The 24,573-nt window shown below is 37.8% G+C and overlaps 1 protein-coding gene across 1 annotated transcript; it reads right to left on the bottom strand.

Moving 5' to 3' along the window:
• Window positions 1–12,721: 12,721 nt before the first annotated feature.
• GMNC (geminin coiled-coil domain containing) lies at window positions 12,722–23,126 on the bottom strand. The gene is made up of 5 exons (XM_032482129.1): window positions 23,012–23,126; window positions 21,132–21,306; window positions 19,710–19,798; window positions 18,677–18,793; window positions 12,722–16,936 (listed from the first exon to the last, which is right to left on the bottom strand). Exons 1-5 carry the CDS (start codon window positions 23,012–23,014, stop codon window positions 16,316–16,318), a joined length of 1,005 nt encoding a protein of 334 aa, XP_032338020.1. The 5' UTR covers window positions 23,015–23,126; the 3' UTR covers window positions 12,722–16,315.
• Between the last annotated feature and the right edge of the window lie 1,447 nt (window positions 23,127–24,573).

Here is a 24,573-nt window from a genome sequence, read left to right as displayed (position 1 = left end):
TTAAGATTCAGAGAGTTTACTTGTTCAAAGTTGTCTGAACAGAAAAAAAATCACAGAAAATGAACTCAAGCCTTTATCCTCTCATTCCAAATTGTACGCACGTTTCACTATGTTGTACATCCTCTGAGTATCAAATTATATTGTATGTATTTGAAGGTGTTTGATAAATGGCAAGGTGTTGCATACATATGAGGTGCTATGTGATCATTAATTAATTGAGTAATACATTTATTCTTTCATTCTTTTAACAAATCTCTGAACACCTGTCAGATGCTTTCATCACTTCCTTAAGCACTAAGGAAATATGAGGTATTACTTCGCTATCTAGCTCTAGAGATATATTTGACATATACTTTATTTTATATTAGAACACTGATTGAGAAAACAATCATTTGCAAGACAATCATTCTTGAATAACTAGTTTTATAACTTGCTACAGCACAGAAGGACATAAATAATTCCAGAGACTGAATTTTAGCCACTGAAGTCACTTAGTTATTGACTTTAGAAGTACCTCCTTGTTTTGCTCTTACGTTTATTGCCCCCATTAGAATAAAACTAGATCACTGGCTGCTGGTGTGCACTGACCTAGTTAAATATATACGTAAAGGACAACTTTTTCAGTGAAGCCACTTCAAGATAAGCTGCAAATATTTATATTCCTCTAAAGTATTGTTCCAATAATGGAAGCAGCGGCTCACAAAAATAAGAAGACTATCTGAGTTAGAGGCTTTGCTTTAGTGCTCAGGACTGTAAGTAACTGTAACTTCAGCATCTAACACATTTGGAATCCTGCAGAGTCTGTTAGAGGTCTCCAAGTGAAGATATTCACTTTTATATGGAGAGGAAAGCTTTCTCATCTAATAAAATCTGAGACAGAGTGTTTAAGTAAGAAGTACATTGTTAGTTGGTTGACATTTTGTAATGATAACTACTAGTCTTACATTTGGACTAAACTCCAAAGTGTCTTTAATAGTTAGAAATGGTCTAAATTAGCTGTCAATTTTGAAATTAAATAGCATTATTTTACAGTCAAGGCAAGCATTCTCAGAAAAGAAATATTAATTTCAATTATACGTGAAGTAGCCACTTTTGGCTCTTTGTTTATGTACCTTGTTTACCAGCTTAATTTACTGAGCATTTTCACAGAGTTTTTTCCTCTAAAATGCATTACTGATGCCTATTTAGATAGACTAAATTATATAAAATTGCCAATATTAGATCATATTTGTCCTATAAAAATGGAAATTTCAAATGGGTCAACCTAATATATGGTCCCGCTTAAGGGAGCAATCTTAGTTATGCCAGCCTCGCCATATTTTTCATGATTATTCTTCCTTTAATGGATCCATTTAAATGAAATTAATTAAGAGGTTTCCAAAGCACTCTTCCCTTTTCTTCATTTAATGAAACAAATGTTCTACTTTCAAGTGTCCTTATCAAACCTTTATAAGGACTAATTCTTTCAGCTAAACATGTGAAGAAAAATATTTTTGGAGAGAGGTTTATGCTGAGGAGATACCTTTTTCCTCAAAATGTGGAGATGAGGAAGGCATAGGGAGAAGACTGCACCTACATAAATAAATACGATGGATAAAATGTCCAGTTATGAAAGAAAAATATACACTTACATACTTAGATTTCATTAAAATACAGTATTTTGTCCATGGTGTCAGCAGTAATGTGAAACTCCTGAACTCTGATAATCATAAAAAGTAAGCTTAGATTATCTCAGAAGAGATTATGAATTAGTAGTCATTCTTTTAGTATTTTCTTTTAAAATACCTAGTCACAATCAATTTTGCTTATTTCATATTTAAAAGTTGTTTTCAAATCGTCAATGTTTCTCATCTGTGCAATAATTATTGTTTTTATTTTGTGACTATATGACTTTGCGATGCTCTAACTTGGCCTTGGTAAATTAGGTCCCAAAGAGTTCCAATCCTGAAATATCAATTTCTCTGTCATCCTCCACCCACTTTATTTCAGGCAGCATGGGACTGTTTCATCTTAGATAACCCAGACTTGATATAATGGGTAATGTTCACGAACTAAAATGGAAGTTAATGAACCAGTGTTGGAAAAGGTGATCCATGACCAGATTGTCCTGATCTTTCACAGTACTGTCTGCTAACCTACTTGGCAAGTTGAGTTCAGTCTTCTTGTTCATGCATAACTGGGGTCACTCAAACATTAAAAGACTGGAACTCTTCTCCCTCTTATCCTCTGACCTAGTTTAAGCCTGTTGTCTAAACTCCTTGGTCCAGCATTAGAGAGAAGGTGTGAGTATATACATATGTGTGAATGTGCATTGGAAGTGATGATCCATTGAAAAAAATGAGGCCAAGTTTCTTTTATCCACATCCAATAAGGATAAGGACATATGTAAATAGGAAACATCAAATTAACTTAGTATTCCAATAAGTATGCATTAATTCTTGACAGATAATTATCATTTTTAAACCCCCTTTCTATGCTTTGGTTGCCTCACTTCTTCTCTTAAAATATGCATAAGGAAATACCCTGGGTAAACGTAGTCAAATAGGTCCTAAAAGTGTTGGGTCACAGAAGGACAGAAATTTTACAAGGATAGGTGATATAAGACTTAGGAAGAACCCTGAATTATGGCACTGACACGCTGTTAAAATGGCTATTGGAAGCTAGAGGAAAATAATGGCCCATACCTAAGAGAAGTAGAAATGCCAGAAATACTAAAGCAGAAGGCAGAGGAATGCTTAGCGAAGTGGGCATGCTGGAGTGGATTGCTAGAGTGGATTTACTAAGTGAGGCCAGAAAACACAGTAGCTGATTATGTTACAAAAGAGAGCCCCCATGACTCTGTTTACCAAAGTGATTAGCAAAGCACTGACGAGAGAGGAATTAGCATGTTTGAAAAGCTCAATGTTGGCTATCCTCTCGAGTCCAAAGCAGATGATAGGAAATGCTAAGAACTGGGCTTACTGATAGTTGGGGCATAATCAGATCCTAAACTAAGAGAGGCCATATGACAGCAAGTTTGAAGTCATTATGGTAATGAGTGTTAATGTCATTGTGCAGCCCAAGAACTATGGAGATGATTCAAAAGACACAGTTGGGAAAGATAGATCGTCAGCCAGTTAGAGTACAAGCAACCACTCCAATAAAATATTCCATTCCATTGTCTAGTTTCCACCTTTGAGCCAGTTCTCAAACTCTATTAATTAATCCATTGATTAATAGAGAGTCTAAGTTCCCCATGAGGAATAACTTTGGACATAATGGCATGTAGAGAGATGATTTCTCTAATTTCCCAAATGACTTTTGGCTATTTAATCAGATAACCATACACTGTGAAAATGCGAATGCTTTGACATTTTGAGGGCTGTGCAACAGAATTTAAGTTGATATTAACATTTGAGGGTCCGAACCATTATTATGATCTTGCTGCTAGAGTGGGTGCATATGAGGACCTGATAGTATATGGAATTCTGGCCTAGGTGCAGATGACATTGGACCCACTGGGTCTGCAAACATCCCAGAAGTTATTTTTCTGATCCTTGAATACAAATTAAAATGGACGTATTTGGTTGTTGAAAAGACCCCATATTGGCTTCTTGGCTTGTGGGACCAGAGCTGTTGAAACGGGGAAGGTAAAGTAGAAATTTCTAAATCTGTCCCCCAGCCCTACTCCTGGTCAAGATCACTCACCAAAAAACTCTTTATAGGAGTAGACATGAATGTGAAGATCTTTTCATTACAAATCAGTGCCCACCAGAGAAAAATCTAACCATAGGAGAGATTCAAATGACACTTCAAAGCAGCACAATAGACTGACAAGCAGAGCAGCCTTGATGGTGGAGATGGGGGCAATGCATACACAGACCCACCAACATGGTCTTCAACAACACAAATCTGATCTAGCTCTAGCTGTTGCTTAATATCAATCTTCCATCAATGGAGACCAATACAGAGCTTCTGCCGGATCTTCTTCCAGCTTCCATTAGTCAAAGGTCACTTCCTTAGTCCTCAGTCCTAATTCACACTCTTTCACTAACTGCCTCTTCCAAGCTGGAATTAATCTTTCTACATTTAGTTTCCACATCAAAAGTTTTTAATTTTTTAATTGAGGAGTAGTCAATTTACAATGTTGTGTTGGTTTCTGGTGTACAGCACAGTGACTTATTTATACTATATATATATATTCCTTTTCATATTATTTTTCATTATAGGCCATTACAAGGTATTAAATGTAGTTCCCTGTGCCATACAGCAGGACCTTGTTGTTTATCTATTTTATATATAGTAGTTAGTATCTGCAAATCCCAACCTCCCAATTTATCCCTCCCCACTCACTCTGGTAACCACAAGTTTATTTTCTATGTCTGTGAGTCTGTTTCTGTTTTGTAAATAAATTCACTTGTGGGAATTTTTAGATTCCACATATAAGTGATACCATATGGTATTTTTCTTTCTCTTTCTGGCTTACTTCACTTAGAATGATGATCTCCAGGTCCATCAGTGATGTGTGAAATTAGAACACTCCCTCACACATCATTATTTTTGTTTTTATTTTCTTCTGAAATGTACCATTCAGAAACATGTGTATCATACATATTTGTATTTGTCTTATACTCTATGATCATTGTTCTTCCTTTTCTCCTCAAAGCATAGACTGGTACATGGTGGTTACTAAGTGATTTTTACTGAGTGAATGAGATACAGATAGTTGTTGACAATATAATAACTGAATAACTAGCCATGGAACTGATTTATCTCCCTTAAGATATATATGTCAATTGTAATGACACTTATATGGTAAACCACATAAATAATGAGGGGAGACTTTAGAAATAGAAGTTTTCAACGGAAACTGAGAGAAAGGAAATTTCAGGGAGAGGAAAAACATTGGCACAGAAGTGGATTCTTGCCTCTTGCCAAAATTTTATACCTAAATTCAGTGATGAAAATGAGAAATTGCAACATATTTTCATAAATTCACTGCCTTATTTAATAATGACATTGATTAGAATAATTCTAATTTATAGTCTAAAAATATCTTTCTGTAATTTCTGTTGAGTGTGTTTGTGTTATGGCCTCTTAAATATGTCATAAGAGTTTACTTGTTTTCCTGACATTTAATATTTTAAATGAGCTGTAACATGGCTTTTATTTTAATCTCCAACTATAACTTTGTTTACAGTAGCCTGATGTTCTTTGGAAAGCCGGAGGTGATGTTAAGAATTAAAGTACCTTGATATATAGTTCATTTGGATGTGATTAGAAATACAATGGAAAACAATTATCACTTTCTTATGATTTGTGATGGTTGGGATGGAGTTTCAGGGGCCAATTTCAGCACCTTGGTCAGAGCAATGAGATGAAGAACATTTTTGCATATTTGCACAACTTGGATACAACAGGACAATCATTGTTTTTCTGTACCAACAAATATATATTCAACAGTAATTGGCAAAGGGGTGCAATAGCCAACTATAATCATTTTGTAAGTATCCATTAAAGTCTTCGAGAATTTTTACCTTAATAAACATCCTTTAAAAAAAATCGTATCACCCTTGAGCTTACAAAAACATAAAAATCATCTCATTCAAAATTCCTACCTCCCTTTATATATAGACAAAGACCTCTACTTAAGTTATTCTTTAAGAATAAAAATTTACATGATAAAAAGAAAAAAACGCAATAGTTTGATTTTTTGTAAAAATACACATTTGTTGTAGAAGATGAGAAGTGTGTATGCAGACATATATGCAGTAGTTGCAGAGTTATGATTGTTCCTTTTGCTTATTTTTGTTTTCTAATATTTCTCCCATAAGCATGGGTGATTAAAAAAATATACGAATGTTTTGTAAAAATACATCATTAGCTTGCCCTCACAATAAAGCAGGAGCCTTGACAGAGACCATGGATTTGAATACATAACATTCCTTACGGGTTCAACATATATTGATGGCAGAGGTAAAACAGAGGTAGAAGCCAACCTGAGAGCATAATAATACTGTGAGGGAGACTCAAGGTTAATTGACCATTCTTCCCACTCAGAGTCTTTGTTCCCTTCTAAGCTGTCTACTTTCTGTTTGTACTTGTTACAAGAGCTATGTACAATTGTTAGAGATGGTTTTAGAAATCTCTTCTAGATCTCATAAACTGTACTTCCAAGCTTTCATATTCTATGCTGATGCTTTTGTTTATGATGATAGTGATAATGGTGATAACATAATTATTATTTATATATGTGTGCTTACTATGTGTCAGTGTTGGGCTGCACCACGCAGACCTGCAAGACCAAAAAGAGAGCCCAAAGTCAGCAACAGAGACATCAGTGGTTTAGTGGGTGGGGAAGTTTCCGTATCTGAAGCAAGGTCCTGGAGCAGCACCCCACCGTGTGCGGCGGATGCCAGGGCAGGACACAGCAGCAGCCTTCACTCCCAAGAGCAGGAGGAGGTTAGCAGTTAAAGGGGGAACCAAGGTCAGGTTGGCTCATTGGTTACCAGGGAAACCAACAGAGAGGCACCCTCCTCCTCGTCCCTTTGATAAGAACAATCACTAGCTGGGGCTGGGGCAAGTATGTAGGAAGGTCGTCACGTGAGTAGGCTGTAGGTGAAAAAGACACTAGTCGAGCAGAGGATGTAGAAAGAGCAAGAGAACTGCCGTTGTGAGTGGCCTGACCGTACAGTCAGAAACAAGTCTAAGTATCTGAGTATCACTTACTTAATCTCTGCCTCAAAACTTGAGTTAGGCACTATTATTTTGCCAGCATTACAAATCAGGCAAAATCCTACAGAGGTTAAGTAATATGCCTAAATCCATACAGCTGGTAAATGAAAGGTGGTAATCTATTCTAAATTGTGGAAAAATAAGTTTTTTTTTAAACTTAATTGATATTCTTAAGTTTTAAATGAATCTAGACACATTGTGAAGATTGCTTTAACTGGCCTTTGTAGAATTAGAGACTCAATGTTAAAAAGTCATCCAATATTTCAATATTCCGCAGTGTTGATTGTAGTAGATTTCCAAGCCTATTGATCAGATTATAAAAATCAATGGGCCAGACAGTGAGAAGAGGAATACTTTCTTGGTTCTTTCATATTTAATGAAATTAGTATTATTTATAGAGAACAATATGCTCTTTCTTTCTTATTTTACACCATCTGTCTCTGACTTGGTAGAGGGTTAAAATTATCACAGTAGTAATGCAAAGGGGAAAAGGTGTTAAAATTCAACTTTGACATTGAAAATAATATCACAAAAAGATAGTAAGATTGACATGGAGAGAAAATTACTTCCTAGGCAGGGTAGTAAGACTGATCACAGGCAAGCTGGAACAGAAAGGAGAAGGGGGAAAAGACAGGCAAAGCAGATGATCAGGTATTTGTTACAATATGTGACCTCAGAGAGCAGATGCATGTTAAAAGAGTAAGATGAATGGCTAAGACATAAATAACAAAGGTTTTGGCCTGTTTTTTCTTCCAATTCAGGAACAAAATTGTGTCCCAAGCTCCCTCCTCCACAGCAAAGTAAACTTGACTCCTTCCCTTGAAAAAGTTGTGTCCAGACAACATTTTGCTTATCTACACACATGTGAGCATGGATTTTTGATCATTGTGTATTATAGAAATGGGCTGCTTTTACTTTAATTGAAAGTCATATTGTACAAAAAATTAAATAACTTGAAATATGTTAGTGTTTCATGAAGAAAGAGGTTATGATGCTGCAAATACATTATATATAATAACTTACATATAACAAGATATATAGTAACTTAAATTCATTTTACTACACATTTTGATTACCAGCTACAAATGAACTCTCATTCATTTCAAAGAAATATATTCTATTTCTCTGCTCAACTTGTTTTTCACTCTTTACAACCACTTGCAAATGGTTTATTAAGAGATATCATCTCATTGAAGTATTAAGATGAACTGGGTTATTTTTTGGTTTGTTTGTTTGCTGATTTCAGCCATGCTGTGCTGAATTACCTTTCCCATTTTGGGGTAAATCTCATAAATTTTTAGTCATTTCTGTCATGAAGCCTGGTCCAGATGAGTTTGAAACTTTAATCTTACAATTGAATGAATTGATAATCTTATAACTGGTCCTTCTCCCCCAATGCAGGTTAACCTCATGGTTCAGGGCACTTTAGAAAGGAGTTCCACTCTTGACCTACCACTGGCTTCACTCTCCTTAATTTGGGTACATACCTACTTAACTAGCAGAGGTTTAGCCTAGTATTATTCATAGTTGCTGCTTTCTTGGATAATGTGGCTGGCTGTTGTTGTCCTGTACATGGCAGACAGCGAAATACTGATTTTTCTGTATATTTTGGACATAAGTCTAGTTAGGTTGCCATAGGCTACAGTTACACCTAGTGTCCCATTATTTCTCCCAGTTTAGTATTTGTCACTCTAAAAAAGTCACAGCCTGGACAATACATTGTATGACCATGTTCCAATGGGATACATTTGTAGGGTCTTTCTAGGATAGAAGAACTTCTAAGCAGCTTTGGCTCAACCACTTGTAACAGTCCCCTTCCCCTAACTTCAGCTCACACCCCCAGATGTCTACCCTAGAGTCTCTTGCTTCTTATGTCCATTGCTTGGGAGATGGACATGGTAAAGTGAAAATGTTTCAAACCCAGCAACTTCTGCAGGGTTTGATCAACTACAGGAATCTCCTTTCCATGAACAAAATTGGGAGTCCAAGTCACTCTGATGCCTCCTCTTTGGCTGCCCTGACATCCGATATCATACTGACACAACTAGTGTCTATCAGAGGAACAAAATTTAACATTACCTTTCTTGCCATCTCTCCTGATTACACGATTCTCTTGCATAACTCCATTGGGCTCCAAGGGGGAAATTTTCTCACCCTTCTTCTAATGGGATAGTCATTGGGGTAATCACTCTTCTCATGGGCTATTTGATATTTTGTTTAAATGATGATGACTACCATATACTCTCCTTACTCCTTGTGCTCTCTGTACAGTACATGTAAGATCTTCAAAGAAACATTAGAATAGCATTTTTTAGAAAAAACCCTAAGATTTTAAAACAAAAGCTGATGGATATGAAACAAGAAGAACTGGTAATTTACACTATCTAAATCCCCATACTTTTGTCTTCAAAGGCTTTGGCGACCGTCTTGGGAAACTGAGAGCATTACAAGAAATCTACAAAAGTTGGACTCTTTTTAAGGGTTACTATATAAGTACCGATGTAACTAGTCATGGAAGATGATGACTGAATTGTTTTAAGGATGCAAAAAACATTTCTAAGTTATCACCTTCACTTTTGGGGTGTTCTGTATTTGGCAACTCTTTTCTATAACTAATAATATATTTGCAGAGTCTGTAGTATGTCTCATTGCACAAAAATTTCTGCTGGATTTCAAGAATGGATTATTTTATTAAAAAAAAGAATCTGTCCTAAAACTACCTGTACCAATAAACATTCCTTGAACAGGCCTCACACTTCGCCCTGTTGAGTTTTTCTTCTCTCTTCCATCCCTCCTACCTTTGCATCTATGGAAGCAATTCTAACTTTATGTCTAACGGATGTCTCATCGGGTCTTCAATGCATCCTTTCCTAGTTTCTCTCCACTCACCAACTTGTAAACTCTTTTAAGACATGGGCCACAGTCCCTAGAACATAAAACTATACTTTGAGCATGGTAGGAAAACAAAGAGCATTTATTGATTTGAGTCAACAGAAATATGAATAACTAGTTTTAAGAAGTGATTTTTCACTCAAGAATTAAATTAAATGGACGTTTACTCTGTGTGAAGATTGTGATAAATGAGACTCTTAACTTACACATGGTCCTTAAAAATTAGGAGATTATCTCACAAATTATGAGATAGAGCAAATATTACCTCCATTTTATAGGCGAACACCCCAAGGTTGAGGAAGTCTCAATTAATTCCTGAGGTGTCACAGTTAAAAGTGAAGAAGCTCAATTTGCTGACGAGAGTCCTTTCTTCTTCCATAATGTCACTGACCTGTAGGGAAGGGAAATGTGATTCTTTTGTCAGTATTCTGATCTACTGATGTGAATAAATGCTAATAATTGCCCATTCCAGTCTTCTTCTAGAAGCCCATTCCAAGGACATCGGAGGGATTATATTTACATCTATCAGAGGGCTACTCTGGGTGTCCAGCCTTTTTTCTTCCTTTTTTGGTAACAGGATAGCTCATAAGAAACCTAATCCATCCTTGATCATTTCAAAAGAAAGCATATTAATTAAAACTATTGTAGAAATTTTGTGTGAGGACAAGAGGATGGGCTAGGATGACTACTTATGATCCTTAAAATCAAAAGAAGGCAAGGCCAAGCCTCTGGCAATACGGTGCTCCACTCCCAAAGGAGGCTGGGAGTCCCAGGATGTACACACAGCTCTACCAGTGGATGGGGCCGTGGACTGCACTGCGCAGATGCCGCTTGCAGGTTCCACCCGCATTGATTCCCCTGTGTGTTACGGATGGACGAAGAATGACTCTCTGGCTCCTGTGAGGTGGCAAATCTCAGGAGACCAAAATGAAAGGAGGGTGTGTCTTGGCCTTTTGCCTGATTGTAGCAAGGGGTTCTGACTTCTTACTTCATACTCATTAAAGAGCTGCTCCTGCTCTCAGCTTCAGAGCAACCAGAAGACCCTGAGGGAACATTACCTTTAGAATTCTCCTGATTGTGGATCTGAGATCGTGGGCCTCATCCCAGAGGGACCACCCATTGAGTACTAAGGACTCTCTTGAAATAAGAAATTACCTTGAAACACCCGTTTTTATGCCTTATTATTTCAGATTATAAATGTGGAAAAGAGACGAGAAAAAAAAAATCTGCTGTGCCTTTGAAAAAGTATCATTTAACCCCTGATTTCCAAAGTGAGGGAGCAGAATGCTTTCTGTGTGTTAGAAGAAGTGGGCTCAGTGTTATAAATACACTTCCTCAACTATTTTACTGTCCCTTAGAATTATACTTAAAATGATTGACAGGAATGGGAATAATGACATCACTTCAGCAGGTATGAAATCTGTTGATTTCCTGTATAAAGAGAGGGAGAAAGAGGCTTCATGAGCATTGTTTATAAACTGCTACTTCAGGCTTTTGAACTAGCAGCAGAAGAGAGATTTATTTCCCTTTTAATTTAGCTTTCTTTTGTTATTAATATTAATAACATTAATAAAGCATATTAATATTTTCACTGTGAGTTGGCTAACTTTTCCATCCTAGTCTCGTTACCCCAAATTTCTACAGTAGTTTTCAATTCGTATACTTCCTTTTTTTTGAAATGATGGAGGATGAATTAGGTCTTTTTTGAACAATCCCTTTTAGCAATGATGGGATTAAGAGCGTGTGGACCCCAGAATAGCCATCTGATGAATGTAAGCAAAGATTTAAAACCCCCTCTAGCTCTGAGGCTTGTAAGAGTCTGTAACAGACTTCAGACTGCAAATACATTTACTGGTCCCAAAAATCATCATTGTGTTTTATAACAAAAAAAAGAACTAGGTGTAAAGTCAGTGCCTTGGGTCTCAACTACTTACTGCAATGTGATCCAGAAAACATTTAGAACCAGTTTTCTCATCTGTAAAATGGGAATCAAGATATTTCTAATAACCTGTACTTGCGACATCCATCTTCAAGGGTTACTTAGAGTGAGTGAGGTTTAGGGGTATTTCTCGCCAAGAAAAAAGAAAATCCCTGCAAGGAGACTAAATAAAATCCAGATTATCCATTACTGGTAACCCGTGTAACAATGGGTTATTGGCCTGACATGCAAGTCTCAAACCATTTCTCTTGATATTAATCTTCCCCTTAGGGATAAGTGCATGGCTAGTATAGTGGCCTCAGGGAAAATCTGCTCACAATTTTCATGTGCAGGCACCAAAATACTTTCATAATCTCCTATGGTATAACTGAGACCAGTCTGGAGCATATAACTGAGGCTTTATTCATTTGGGAGGGTGGTGTTACAAGGTGAAGGGTAAGGAGAATGTCACAAATCTAGACAGTATCTCATGGGATATAGCTTGCTGCTCTGCAAGCTCATATTGCCTGTCTCATCCTGGCTGCTGTCACACTTTTGTGTGGTGAGGACTATCTTAACACCGTTCCAGAATCCACTCCTAATAATTAGCTTTCCTTGAGATCCCAAGCCACATTCCTGACAATTTTGCTTGAGCACCTAGATCCAGCCATATCTGAAGCACAAACTTTTCAATTATGAGTGCTAATTATTCCCTTGCTTTGACTAAGCACGTTTAAGTTATTTTCTTCGATTTATAGCCAAGTTACTTTGAGAACATATTTCATCTTTATATCTTCTGCAGAGTGTGGCACAGAATATATCTGTTGAATAAGTGTCTCACTTACTGATCATACCACTATTTGGAGATTCAAATACATATATTTTTATGACTTAAAATTCATGGCAGAAATGAGTAGAGAACACATTTTCTTAATCTATTGCTCCATTCACTGAAAAGGTTTCTAAAAGAAGGCCATGAACAAGTAGGATTAAATGTTTTTGTCATTTATTTATTTATTAGATATAAATTCATTACAAAATTGACTCATATACAATTAGAAATATTTTAAATCATAGACAAATCATAATCATTTAAAATATTAAGTGTTAAATTATATTTTACATTTATAGAATATCCAATGTAAGAATTATAACTGGATGTCTAGTTATGTTCATGTAACAAAAAATGTAGATAAAATATGACAAATATGTTAAGAAATATATATTTGCAGCTTATAAATCAATTTTATTTGGTTTAGTAAAAAAAATTAATGGTGCATTTAATATTTACCTTATGTGACTCTTTTGGTAAACTGAAACAAATGTAAATTGTGTATCTTAACTTTATAGGCAAGAAGCAAATTTATCAAAAAATTATCACAGATGTATTAACCCTATACTTTCGTAGATTGGTTGTTCATTTGTCACAGTTTTTTTTTTAAATTGTTTTCTTGAAATAGATCAAGTAGAGCAATTCTTTCCATTGATTCACATAGTTTCTTTTCTTCAAAATTTTCAAAATTGTAGTTTAGCATCACTGCAGTATTAAACAACCCCATTCATTAAATGTCACTTTCATAAGTAAGGTTTCCCAATTGGAATATGAGTAAAGGACCATGCCAGCAATAAAGTAAAACTACAAAATCCTCTGTGACTTTAGAAAAAGAGGACTGTGATGAAGACAGTGCTGATAATCTGTTTTTGCTTCATCCAACCAGCTTTCCTGCTGCCTGCCACCTCTGGAACAGGTAGATATTAGCACTGCCTGACCAAATCATAGCCAATAAACTTAGAGTCAACTTCCATAGCTTCATTTATAGGCAAGAAGTCACCAAAAAACAAGCAAGCAAATTGACCTATCTCTTTTAAAAAAAATGGTTTATTGTCCTAGAACAAAACTGGCAAAAACTCAAGTTCCAAGTCGCAGAACTTGCATCTTTTAAAAAAGTTTACTAGTAATTATTCTTATATGTATTCCAGATACTAGTGAGACACAAGTATGATTCATTTTCAAATGATCAGAGGACATTGGAAATGTCATCAAGTTTTAAAAATTGATACTGAGTTTTAATTTTTATGGGAGGTTAGGTAAGAGAGTGCTGTTTACGCAAAACACTTGACCTCTCAGGCCACTTAACATCTGAAAGCCTCGTTAATATATCCTGGGTAAAGGAAAGAACCATTGAGTCCTAAATGCTGAAAATATTCGTCTGGCCATATATATCATACAAAAGAGGTGCAAATCAAAAGATTACGGTTAAAACCTAGGAGAGGAAAATCCATTCTTGGAAAATGTTATGCACAATATAAAAATATTCATTGAAATCACAAAAGAGCTGTTTAACTTTTATTTTTCACTTTATATTAGTAAAATATTAACTGTGGTTTACTAGAGAGACATAGTAAAACCATAAAAGTTAGAACATATACTCAGGTGAGAGAAAGTTCTAATTTTTCAAACATCAACAAAATAATTTTCTATACATAATTCAAGAGAACATCGAATTCCTGTTAGATGAGATTGTGATAATCTGGTGTAGTTTTCTCCCATATAGGCCAGAGCATGTTATCATAATTTACCACAAATATGCTGTAATTTCTTTAAACCAGGCTGAGACCAGGTTTCATTTAAAAGCTATTACATTTAATGTGGCTTTGTTTTATGTATCAAATGCATTCTGTTAAGCCCAGGTATTTCCTCATAGTACCTAACCCCCAGTGAAGCACATAAAAATGCAAAATAATTATTTGTTGACTAATCAATTTTGTGTTACAGCATGATCATTTAGGCTTTCAAAATATTTATGTTGCTTTTTTGATTCTTAATATTAAAGTATAGTCAGTTTTAGTTTTTAAATGTGTTATTAAAGAGAGATACATTTCGCCTCTACCAGGGGAACAGATACTAGAATACAGACACTTTTTAAAAATTTTGTTTTTAGAAAATAGAAAGTGTTCTAGCTCTTTCTAAGACATGAAGATAATTAACATATTTAATTGCCCTTCATGGATTACAAAGAAATCTGAGTGATAACAAAACTTTATGGAATAGATTATTTACTCACATCACCAGAAGAAAGCAAACACCAAACAGCAACAAAAGACATGTCTTAGTTACAAAGAATTCCAAATAGCACACTCATGCTCTGAGGCATTGATTGTACAAGATGACTTACTGAAAGGTGAAAAACAGAAAAATGGGGAAGGGGTTCAACACAGTGGATTTATCAACTGAAGTTTGGTCCAAAAAAATAAAAAACATGTGCACATCTTTGATATGTAAATTATTCTGGGAAGGTTAGAGAGCTTGGGGAATTGGAAAGAGGGAGAATTAGAATGAGCAAAAAGAATACTTCTTTAAAAAATTTAGGAACAGAAATCTTTGACATCAATATTTCCATTAAATCTATGCACTCTTATTTAAAAATTAAGGTCTCTATTTTTTAGGTGCATGTTCTCACGAAGACTGAATTAACCCACAAAATAGGCTCATACCAGAAAAAGAATACTGTGATCAGAGTAATGGTTTCTAGTGTTAACTATACATGGCTCACACGTTTCAAAAACTGTACATAAATTTCACCCAACATATCTGCAATGCCAATCAAAAAGTAGAGAACAGTGACCTGGGGTGGCAGCATTGGAGCAAAGCTGTTGGGGCCCTGTCTCAATTTATAGACTGTTAGTGATTACCTAGTCCACCATCTGTACTCTGCAGCTGGGAAAACTGAAACTTCACACCAGCTTTCTCAAGGTCAAGGCAGATGAGTGGGTCTCCCATGAGTGTGGCCACAGTGTCTGACTTGTTCACTTTTTATTACCAGCCCATAGCACAATGCCTGGTACACCACTGATGTTCTACAAATATTTTGGGTGGGTTGATAAATGAAGACATGATTGACTGAATGAATGAGACAGTGTCAGAGCTAGGCTAGATTATACTTGGAGGAGTAGAAGGTTATCAGCATCTAAGTAGTTTTGGATCGTGACTTATCCTGTTACCACAAGCATCTCAGAAATGTTTTTGTTAGATCCATGTTGGTTGCCGACACAATGCCAAGTGCCTAGAGAAGCTAATATACTATGCAGGCATTTTGGAGTAATTTTAATTCTCTTCTATCTTTCAATTTATCAGTGGTGTTGCTTATCAGTAGAGTTACAGCTGCTTGAAGAGATTTTTTTGTCAACTCCACCATGGGACACTCAATTTACCGAACTGCCCTACACAAAGCATTACTCACAACTGCACTGTGTCTTCAGGAATGGGACTGGGCAGAGACACTTGCTTCCACCCCACCCTCGGTTATTTGAACACTCAATAACAGGTACTTGGAGCAATTATAACGCTCATTTCAAAGGCAGTTTTTAGAAATGAAGAGGAGCAGGAGAGGAATAAAAGTGAAAAGGTGACGGCTGTGAACATTTAAACGGCTTGATGAGAAGAGAAAAGCTGTTAGGTGTGTTATAATTGGAACAGCATATGTAACTCTCAGAGGAATATTCAGGCAATTGGAAAAATACCTTTTCAAGTATAGGGCAGAGGGAGGACGTCAACAGCAGGTGTGGGTGTGTAAACAAGTCAAATTTAGGTGAAAGAAGAGCAGGCATGTTTCATTATGGATTCTTGGAAGCCATTCCCTGCAGATGGAAGTGGGTAATTGAGAGTGACATTTCAAGTGGCAGGAGACAGTCTGGGCAAGAGCTTGCATTTTCCACAGAGTCGGGTTCAAGTGCAAGAGAGGTCTTTGTAAACAGAGTTCATGGCAGTCCTTTGTGATAGAAGAGGGGTCATTAAGACTGCTTAGGGACCCAGGTAAACTTCCAGCCTCCCTCTTCATCTCGACGAACAAAGGCTTGTCCCTGGTGGAAGGAGTGAGTTTTCACATTACAGTGAGGGCTCAGGGATGTGGAAAAGGCCACCTCCGTCTTATTGCGCAACACATCAGAAGCATAGTAAGGAGGAGTCTGCAGCCCTCCTGGGGGACTGGAAAGCTGAGAAGGGAAGTGAAACTCTCCCCCGTGGCTGGAAGTGCTGTGTGAAGGGGCCGTTCTGTCACCTCCACAGTCAATGGGCAGATCTTGCCCGGGGGCATTGTGATAACCAACCGCATCATCCAGAAACTGGGGGAACGCACTGGTGGTCCGTGCTGGATGGGACGAGAGGGCACTGTAGTTAGCTGATGAGGTGTCATCAATGGTGTTGAGATCTTTTAACCCCAGAGTTCGAAGAACCCAGGGATCCACAGGGGGCCCCGGCTGTTCTTCACAGTTAGCAAATTCACTAGAGAGGTTTCTCTTGGCATTTTTATGATGGGGAATCTCAGGAGGAAAATATCTTTGCTCCCTGGGTTTCCTCTTCCCCTTTCTGAAGTTTCCACGTGCTCTGGAGAACTCCTCTGATGACAGCAATTTCTGGAGAGGTAATATTTGAAAATACACAGTCAGATAATCAACCTACATCATTTTCTTCACTGTTGTCAGATAGTGACTAATCACCTTCATTCCTCAGGCAATTTGATTAAATTTCTATTTTTTTCCACAAAGATGCAAAAGCGACTGGATTAACTTGTTTCTAAATTAAAATCTATGATGACAAGTTATCACCTAGAAATTCCAATTCATATTAGTTTGCTAGTCATGTAAAAGCTGAAAGGATTAAAAGATGTCTATAAAATTTCAATTCAGGGAAGTAATGATGATGATCATTATAATGGCAATAATAGCAACTATCATTTATTGAGGACTGGTTGAATGCACTATCTCATTTTATGTAGATACTATTAAAATCCAGTTTAATGAGGAAACTGAGGCACAGGCATATTAGCAACTTGCTAAGGATCACGCAGCCTAGGTTTAAAACTAAGCCATCTGAATCCAGATAGAACCACTAATTGAAATGCCATGTATCATCACTTCCTCTAATTTTATTAACTATCTTAGCATTCCCATGTTATATGTATCATATCATTCTAAAGCTTGCAAAATTGAGAACGAGAGACAAATTTGCCTAATTAATATCACTTACTAATTTAATAACTGTCTTTTTTCTTTTTTTTTATAGAATGGTGGCTGGAGATAGGAACCCAGGCTAATGATTATAAGATGTGCTCCTTTTTTAAACAAAGCTGACTGAATTCTGAAGGAATTGTTATATATGGTAAAAGCCGTAGGAAACATGATTGATTTAGATAAATGAGCAGCCTGCCTAGAAGTAAGGTAAATACTGATAATAGAAACAATAATGATAATAGAATAGCAAACAGACAACAAAATATAAAACCCAAAGAGAGGAAGAACCAAAAAGAAAAAAAAAAACAAAGACTGTGGGCAAGGTATTTATCCTTTTTTTTTTTTTTAATTGAGATATAGTCGGTTTATAATGTGTCAATTTCTGGTGTATGGCAAAATGTTTCAGTCATACATGAATATACATACACTCATTTTCATATTCTTTTTCACCATAAGCTACTACAAGATATTGAATATAGTTCCCTGTGCTACACAGTACAAACTTATTTATCTATTTTATATATATTAGTCAGTATCTACAAATCTCAAACTCCCAGTATTTATCCTTGAGTTAGGAACAGTTCATTTTAAAAGAGTAAGAAAAAAAAGTTCATTAAAAGATAAATATTTGGCTAGATCTAATTGCTAGTCAAGAGATCTGGGCTTCAGCCATATTGATAACATTTCAGAGCTCGAAAGATTCTAAAAAGATCTTTTAGCTCATTCATTTACAAATGAAGTAACTGAGGCCTCAAGTGAAAGAGTGACTTACCCAAAGTCAAACAGGTAATTAGAAGAACCCAGCGTGTCTCAGATCTAATTCTCACATCAAGGTTCCATCCGTCTAACTCTACCTTTTGATTAACCTCTGTTGTCTCAGCAATCGCCTTGATTGGTATTTGATTCTTAAGCAACTTCTTTTGTAATATATGGCTGAAATCTACCATCTAGATACTTCAGAGAAATGATACATAGAAATTCTCGTGAAAGTGCTAAATTTCCTTCAAAAAAATTCACCCGCCTATTCATGCATTTCAAGACACATTGTTTAATACACCTCTTACACTTAATCAAGGAGTTTTACCCAAATGGCCTTCTTTTGCAAATCACTGCTCTGTCCTTGTAAAGGGGATAGTCACATACCTTGGCCTTTTCCTCAAGACATTTAACTAAAGCAGAATTCAGGTATTGTCTGAGATGATTATTCTCTTCGTGTAACCTAGCAAGTTCTTCTTCTTTCTGCACCAGAGTATCTTGGAGCTGCAAAAAGCAAACAATGGTGAAGGCTGCTCCACTATGTTGACTCTGTAACCTTATAATAATGCCACTGATCCATAAATGCTTAAACTTGATTATTATTCTGTTTGTTTTATGAACTCAATCTCAGGTAGCCCTGGTCCTCAGAGGCCTAAGTTCAATCTACACCCACCTACCACCTGATTGTTCAGTTTTATTCATTGTAAAGTATTTGCAGATATTATATGACTTTTAAAATTGTAACCACAAGGGAATTGGGAAGGTATGTAGGAAAATGAGCTGCGTGCAACTGTTTAAATATAGAACACAGTGTTTAGACAGGTTTCGTTGAACCCCTTCCTTGCATGTTAAAAAAAAAAGAGAGAGAGAGAGAGACAAAAAGATGTGGGTTGGCCTCCCTTAGCCACCGATCAATCTGTTTGTACGTCCACTGGATTAAATCACTCTCTTGGAAGTAACAACAAACAAAATCTGGAAAATGAAGCAACCTCTGCAAGAACTTTTATAATCACCATCCCTTTTCCAAGTGATGAGCTGCTTATAGTTGAAAAATACTGTCACACTCATTATATCATTTGATCTTTTCACCAACCCTCTGAGGTGGGCAGCACAAATATCTCCATCTCTTAGATGAGGAAAAGGAGGATTTAAGAGGTCATACCACTAACGTGTGTAAGGTCAGGGCTTGATTGCAGGTCTTCCTCAGGGGTTTTGGTTGTTGCTGGCTTGGTTGCTGTTATTTGCTGTCACATTGATGACCTAACTTTGATTTCTCTGTGGACAAATATCCTCTTTGGTTCTCAACTGAAAGTTAATGCATTGAACACGGGGAAAGAAGCGATGTAACACTCAGGGATGATGTTGAGAATGAACTGCCTGGCACATGGTTGGTCTCCATGTTCTGATTATCTACACATACCTGCTTGTTTCTGTAGAGCTGAGAGGAAAGCTGAGCCTCTTCCCATGAACATGAATTAGGAACAGGGAAATTCGAGTCACTGGATGATTCTATGTGAAAACACCAAATGGATAACTGAGAAAACAAATGTGCAGTGTCTGTGTAATAAAAAACTCAGTGAAGAATTTCAGAAAGGTAATCAGTTCAATTACCTTTCTAAAATTAGCCATTGCCTCCACATGGGAAAATAACATATTTAAAGCTTTCAGAAGGGGCAAGCATGCTACGAAAGACAAATATTTATAGACTATATGCCAAAGTGGCTATAGAGGTGAATTTTTAGAAGTCAAGAGGTCATGTTCCTTCCTAATATATGTATTCCTGCTTGCTAAATTTATAAAGACTGTCCCTGTCCCATGTACATTATTAGTCAAGCAATTGTTTACTGGCCCTGCCCCCAACTGGGCTTACATTGCAATTCCACTATGTTTTTCAGGTTTCTATCTCATTTTCTAATCTTTCCTTTCTTCATCTAGTACAGTTCTGATGCTTGCCCTCCTCTACCTAAACTGAAATATGACTGACATATTTTTGATTAAAGTGGAATGATGGGCAAGGAAAACAGGAATACAATTTTATATACTCCTTGGCTTTATAATTTTGGGTATTCTGCTTGTTCTGTTGCTTGTGGTAGGAAGCTACAATTGAACAACTTCCTTCGTGACATGTAAGTGTGTTTCAATATTTGGGGGCTTTTTGTTTTTGTCTTTTCTTCAATTCAATAAAATCATATTGCAGAACTGACAGCACAGATACTGAATTCTGAAATGTCTTAGAGTTTTTCTAGAAACTTGAGTGATAAGACAAAAACTCCTTTACTGTTTATAAACCCTGTTTACTAAGCCCCAGGGCAAAATTAATGTGTAATTTCCCATCAAAGTTACACTTCCCTCCAAAGTTGCTGAAGTCTTCTTTAGGCAAAAACGAAATCATTTTTCCCACTTATAAGAAATTATTCATAGAATTTCCTTTATGAAATAAAAGATTAAGTTAGTATTTCTCTTTGCTTCTTTCTCTCATACCCAGGGAAACTTCCCTAAATTCCAAAAGAAAAGCTCCAACTGGTATCTTGATTCCAAAAGCATCCCACTAGCATTGTTTATAAAACTTTGACCCAGACCCAAACTTTCTCAGTGAGTTGGAAATCTCCAAGAACTATAAAGTAGAGGAAGAAATACATATTGTCCAGTGGTTAAGGGGAAGAATCCTATGGTCACTATTTGGCAATTACAAAAAAGCAGGTTATTTAGGATACAACATACAGGAGTTTGGGGCTTTCTTATCATACCTTCTTCTACAGAGTTTCAGCCCATGATGCTTTGCGACTATGAGTACTGGAAAAGGGCTTCAGATCCACCAGAAAAGCAGAAGAGCAGAACTTACCCTGTGCCTGTGGTGCTTGTTGGGGCTCTCTGTTGTCCAGGAGACCAGCAGCCCAGAAAGAGACCCAAGTCTCCGTGGAAACGTCAACACTAGATTCTGACGTTGTAGCGGAATACGGGCAATTATAGCTCTGGCCTCCTACAAAGTACTGGTCTTGGCAAGGCAGAACGGTGTTCTGTGAAATTCAGTATGCAGGATGGGGGGGTCCCAAGAGATGGGGTGATGGGGATTTGGAGGGGAAAAAGAGTGGGAGAAAGAAGCAGAAAATATATAAAAACAATAAAGGTGTTAAGTATAGATCCCAGATTAATGTTGAGTGGTCCAAACATAATTACTGAAAGAGAATCAGGTCCTTGGTTTACCCAGTACTTCCCTTAGGTCCACTCAGCAAAGAAAAGGCTAGTATTAGCTGGGCCACATTTGTAACTATCCAGGAGTATTCTCTGTTGCCATGTCTGAGTCATCTAACAGGCTACCCAAGATCTAAGTAAAAGGAATTCTACTTAATGAATGAAACACGTAAGAACGATTTGACTCTTTCTAGCAAATGTCTTAATTATATTTCGAATAACCTTGAAAGACAAAGAACGCAGGATGCTAAGGCTGAAACGAACAGAAGATGACATATAATCTAAACTCCTCATTTTAGTTTCTAAGTGTCTGAGCTATAAACCTGTCCCATTCCTCTCTTCCTTCTTCCTCTTTTCCTCTGGTTTTCAGTGCTGTTCGATCCTATGGTGATCTGAATAGTTTGAGGTATATATATATACATACACACATACACATATATATGCACACACATATACATATATGAGATAACTAAATATATTTTGCTCCTAACTCTAATCACAGGAGTGTAAAGTCACTCCAACTAAACATATAATCAATCAAAGAGCTGAAATAGGTCAGTTAGCAGAGACAGCAAGCTCTATCTAGATCTCTCCATCACCAGGTCTCAATGCCCTTCCAAAGTTATCTTGCCAGTACTAACTGCCTGGCATGCATTCCCTACTGTGTTCTGAGCCAGTGAACACCCTCCTGCCCCTGACTCCTCAAACCTCAAACACACAGTCTTTCCAAATGTCCAGTTAGGGGCAGGTATGCAGCCTCCCTGAGTTAATTTGTACAACAGCCCATTCCTAATTATTTGTCAATGTTTAATCAGGTAAAAGCCATTCATTTCAGCAGAGCCCAGCTTTGGACAAACCCTTTTTGACCACAGCAAGTCTTTTGTTGACTTGAGAACTTTCTTGGGCATAACATAAACAGAAAACAAATAAGAGGGAAAAAATGTTAAGTCAATTAAGTCACACTTTGTTAACGTTCCCGGTAAGTTAAGTTTTGAAAAAGTCCTGTCTTGAAGCAAGTCCAGCGTGGGCAGTGCAGACCAGAGAAACTCAGCCAAAAGTTTATCAAGTGCATTTTCTTTTATTCTAAAAGCATGTTTGTAGGCTCTTTCCCTGAGGTTATTATTGGAATCAGAGCTGAGCTCTTATGCAATTGACACCTGAGACGAAAACAAACCCCAAATACCCCTAGACTCAAGTTCAAGTTTTTGCAAATATGTGCATAATCTAGAGGAAGAGGTGGAATGAAAATTGTGAGTGCAGGTGTAAAGGGAAAGCTGGGAGAGAGTGCAGGGAGTAGAAATTACAGAGAGGGCAGAAGGATGAGAGGGAGATAGAGAAAGAGAGAGAGAGAGAAAGCCAGAAGATAGGGGAGAAGAAAAGGGAGGTGGGGCACAAAGAAGACCGGTTTTAATTGGCAGGTAGCAGAGAAATTTTGTTTCCAAGGTAGAAGAAATTCTAAAGGCAAAGCTGACTAGCTCTCAGAGCCCCTCGGTTTCGCCAGCGGACTAGCTAACGCCAGCTCCCACTTACCATCTTGCAGTGGAAGAAGGCGCTGCAGAATCTGAGCCCACTCTTAATTTTCCCGGAAAGCGGGTGGGAGCTTTAAATGGGACTGAGGGGAGGAGCTAGGAGAGGCGAGTTCTAATCTGCGGGAGCTCCCGGTGACGCCCGGGGCTCCCGGCGAGCGCCGCCCTCTGATTTGGTGCGAGGATGTCAAGCTGGTGACGTGGGTTAGGAGACACCCAGCCAAAGCCAAAGTCACTGGCACACACGGCGACCGCCGCCCGGGACCTAGGACCAGCGGGTCGGGTTCCCGGGCGGTGGCTCGGGGCTCGCGACGCTCCGCCTCCGGGTGCGCAGCGCTGCTTCAAAACCCGCGCCGGTGCCGGCTCGCCGCGCGTCCCCAGGGCGCCGCGCATCGGGTCCCGCAGTGACCGCGGATCCCGGCCCGACGGGGCGCACCCGGCTCACGCCGGCGCGAGGCGCGCAGCCGCCGGGCAGGGCGGGGCGCACAGGTCGGCTCCGAGGCGCTGGGACCGGAAAAGCCCAAATCTGCCTCTCAGGAATCAGAGCAGCACTTGGGGAGCCCGTCCAACCCGAGTTAATACTCCTCCTGTGTGTTCTCTGGCCACTTAATAAATCTCATCTGGCTGTGTGATGTTGCTGATTGACTGGCCCCCCCGCCGCCTTCTATTGGATATGTCTCATTTTCTCCAACGTCTGAAGTGGGTGTTGAGTGTGGAGGTGATCTACATCCATTCTAGAATGTAAGCTTCAGGAGAATAGCGGTTTCTGTCCGTTTTGTTCACTGCTGTCTCCAAAGTGCCTGGAACAATTTCTAACATAGAATGGGTGTTCAATAAAGAATGAATTAAGCTACAAATTTAAGAATCTCATGTGTCTGTCCTGTGTGCGTCCTATCTTCACAGCTACTATTATACAGAATAAATCAACATAATTAAGAAAATTTAGTGTGTTAAAACTTCTCAAGGTGTTTTATATCTGTCATCTTTCCCCTTGCATTTTATTCTCATGGTTTCTACGGTGTTATATCCAGAGGGAAAAAAGGAGCAATACCATCTTTAAAACCATTCATCTACCACTAGCAGCCAACTCTGATTTCAACTGGCAATAACCCAGGAGGTCTGTACTCTTATTGCCCCTGTTTTAAAAGGTGGTGAATGAAGCACTGAAGTTAAGAAATGACCAATATTCACAGTCAGGAAGTGGCAGACTTGAGATTTGAACCTCTGGCTCCAGCATCCATACTATCTACCAAAATTACAGTTTTTGACTACTCTCTTTGAAGAGTACTCTTCTTTCCATTGCACATTATAGCCATTTAAGTAATGGGCATTTTATGGGAACTATATTCCCCCCAATTTTAAATATGTTAAATCTCTAACCTTCGGTGTGACTGCTTTTGAAGATAGAGCCTCTAAGGAGGTAAAGAAGGTTAAGAGTTCAGAAGGGTGGTGCTCTAATCTTATGAGTAGTGTCCTCCTAAGAAGAGGCAGAGACACCAGGGATGGTATGCACAGAGAAATGGCCACAGGGGGACACAGGGAGAAGGCAGCCGTTTGCCAGTCAAG

This window comes from Camelus ferus, chromosome 1 (assembly GCF_009834535.1).
Source record: "Camelus ferus isolate YT-003-E chromosome 1, BCGSAC_Cfer_1.0, whole genome shotgun sequence".
Lineage (NCBI taxonomy): Eukaryota > Metazoa > Chordata > Mammalia > Artiodactyla > Camelidae > Camelus > Camelus ferus.
The sequence above is the reverse complement of the archived record's forward strand: the minus strand, read 5'-3'. Positions and strand labels throughout refer to the sequence as shown.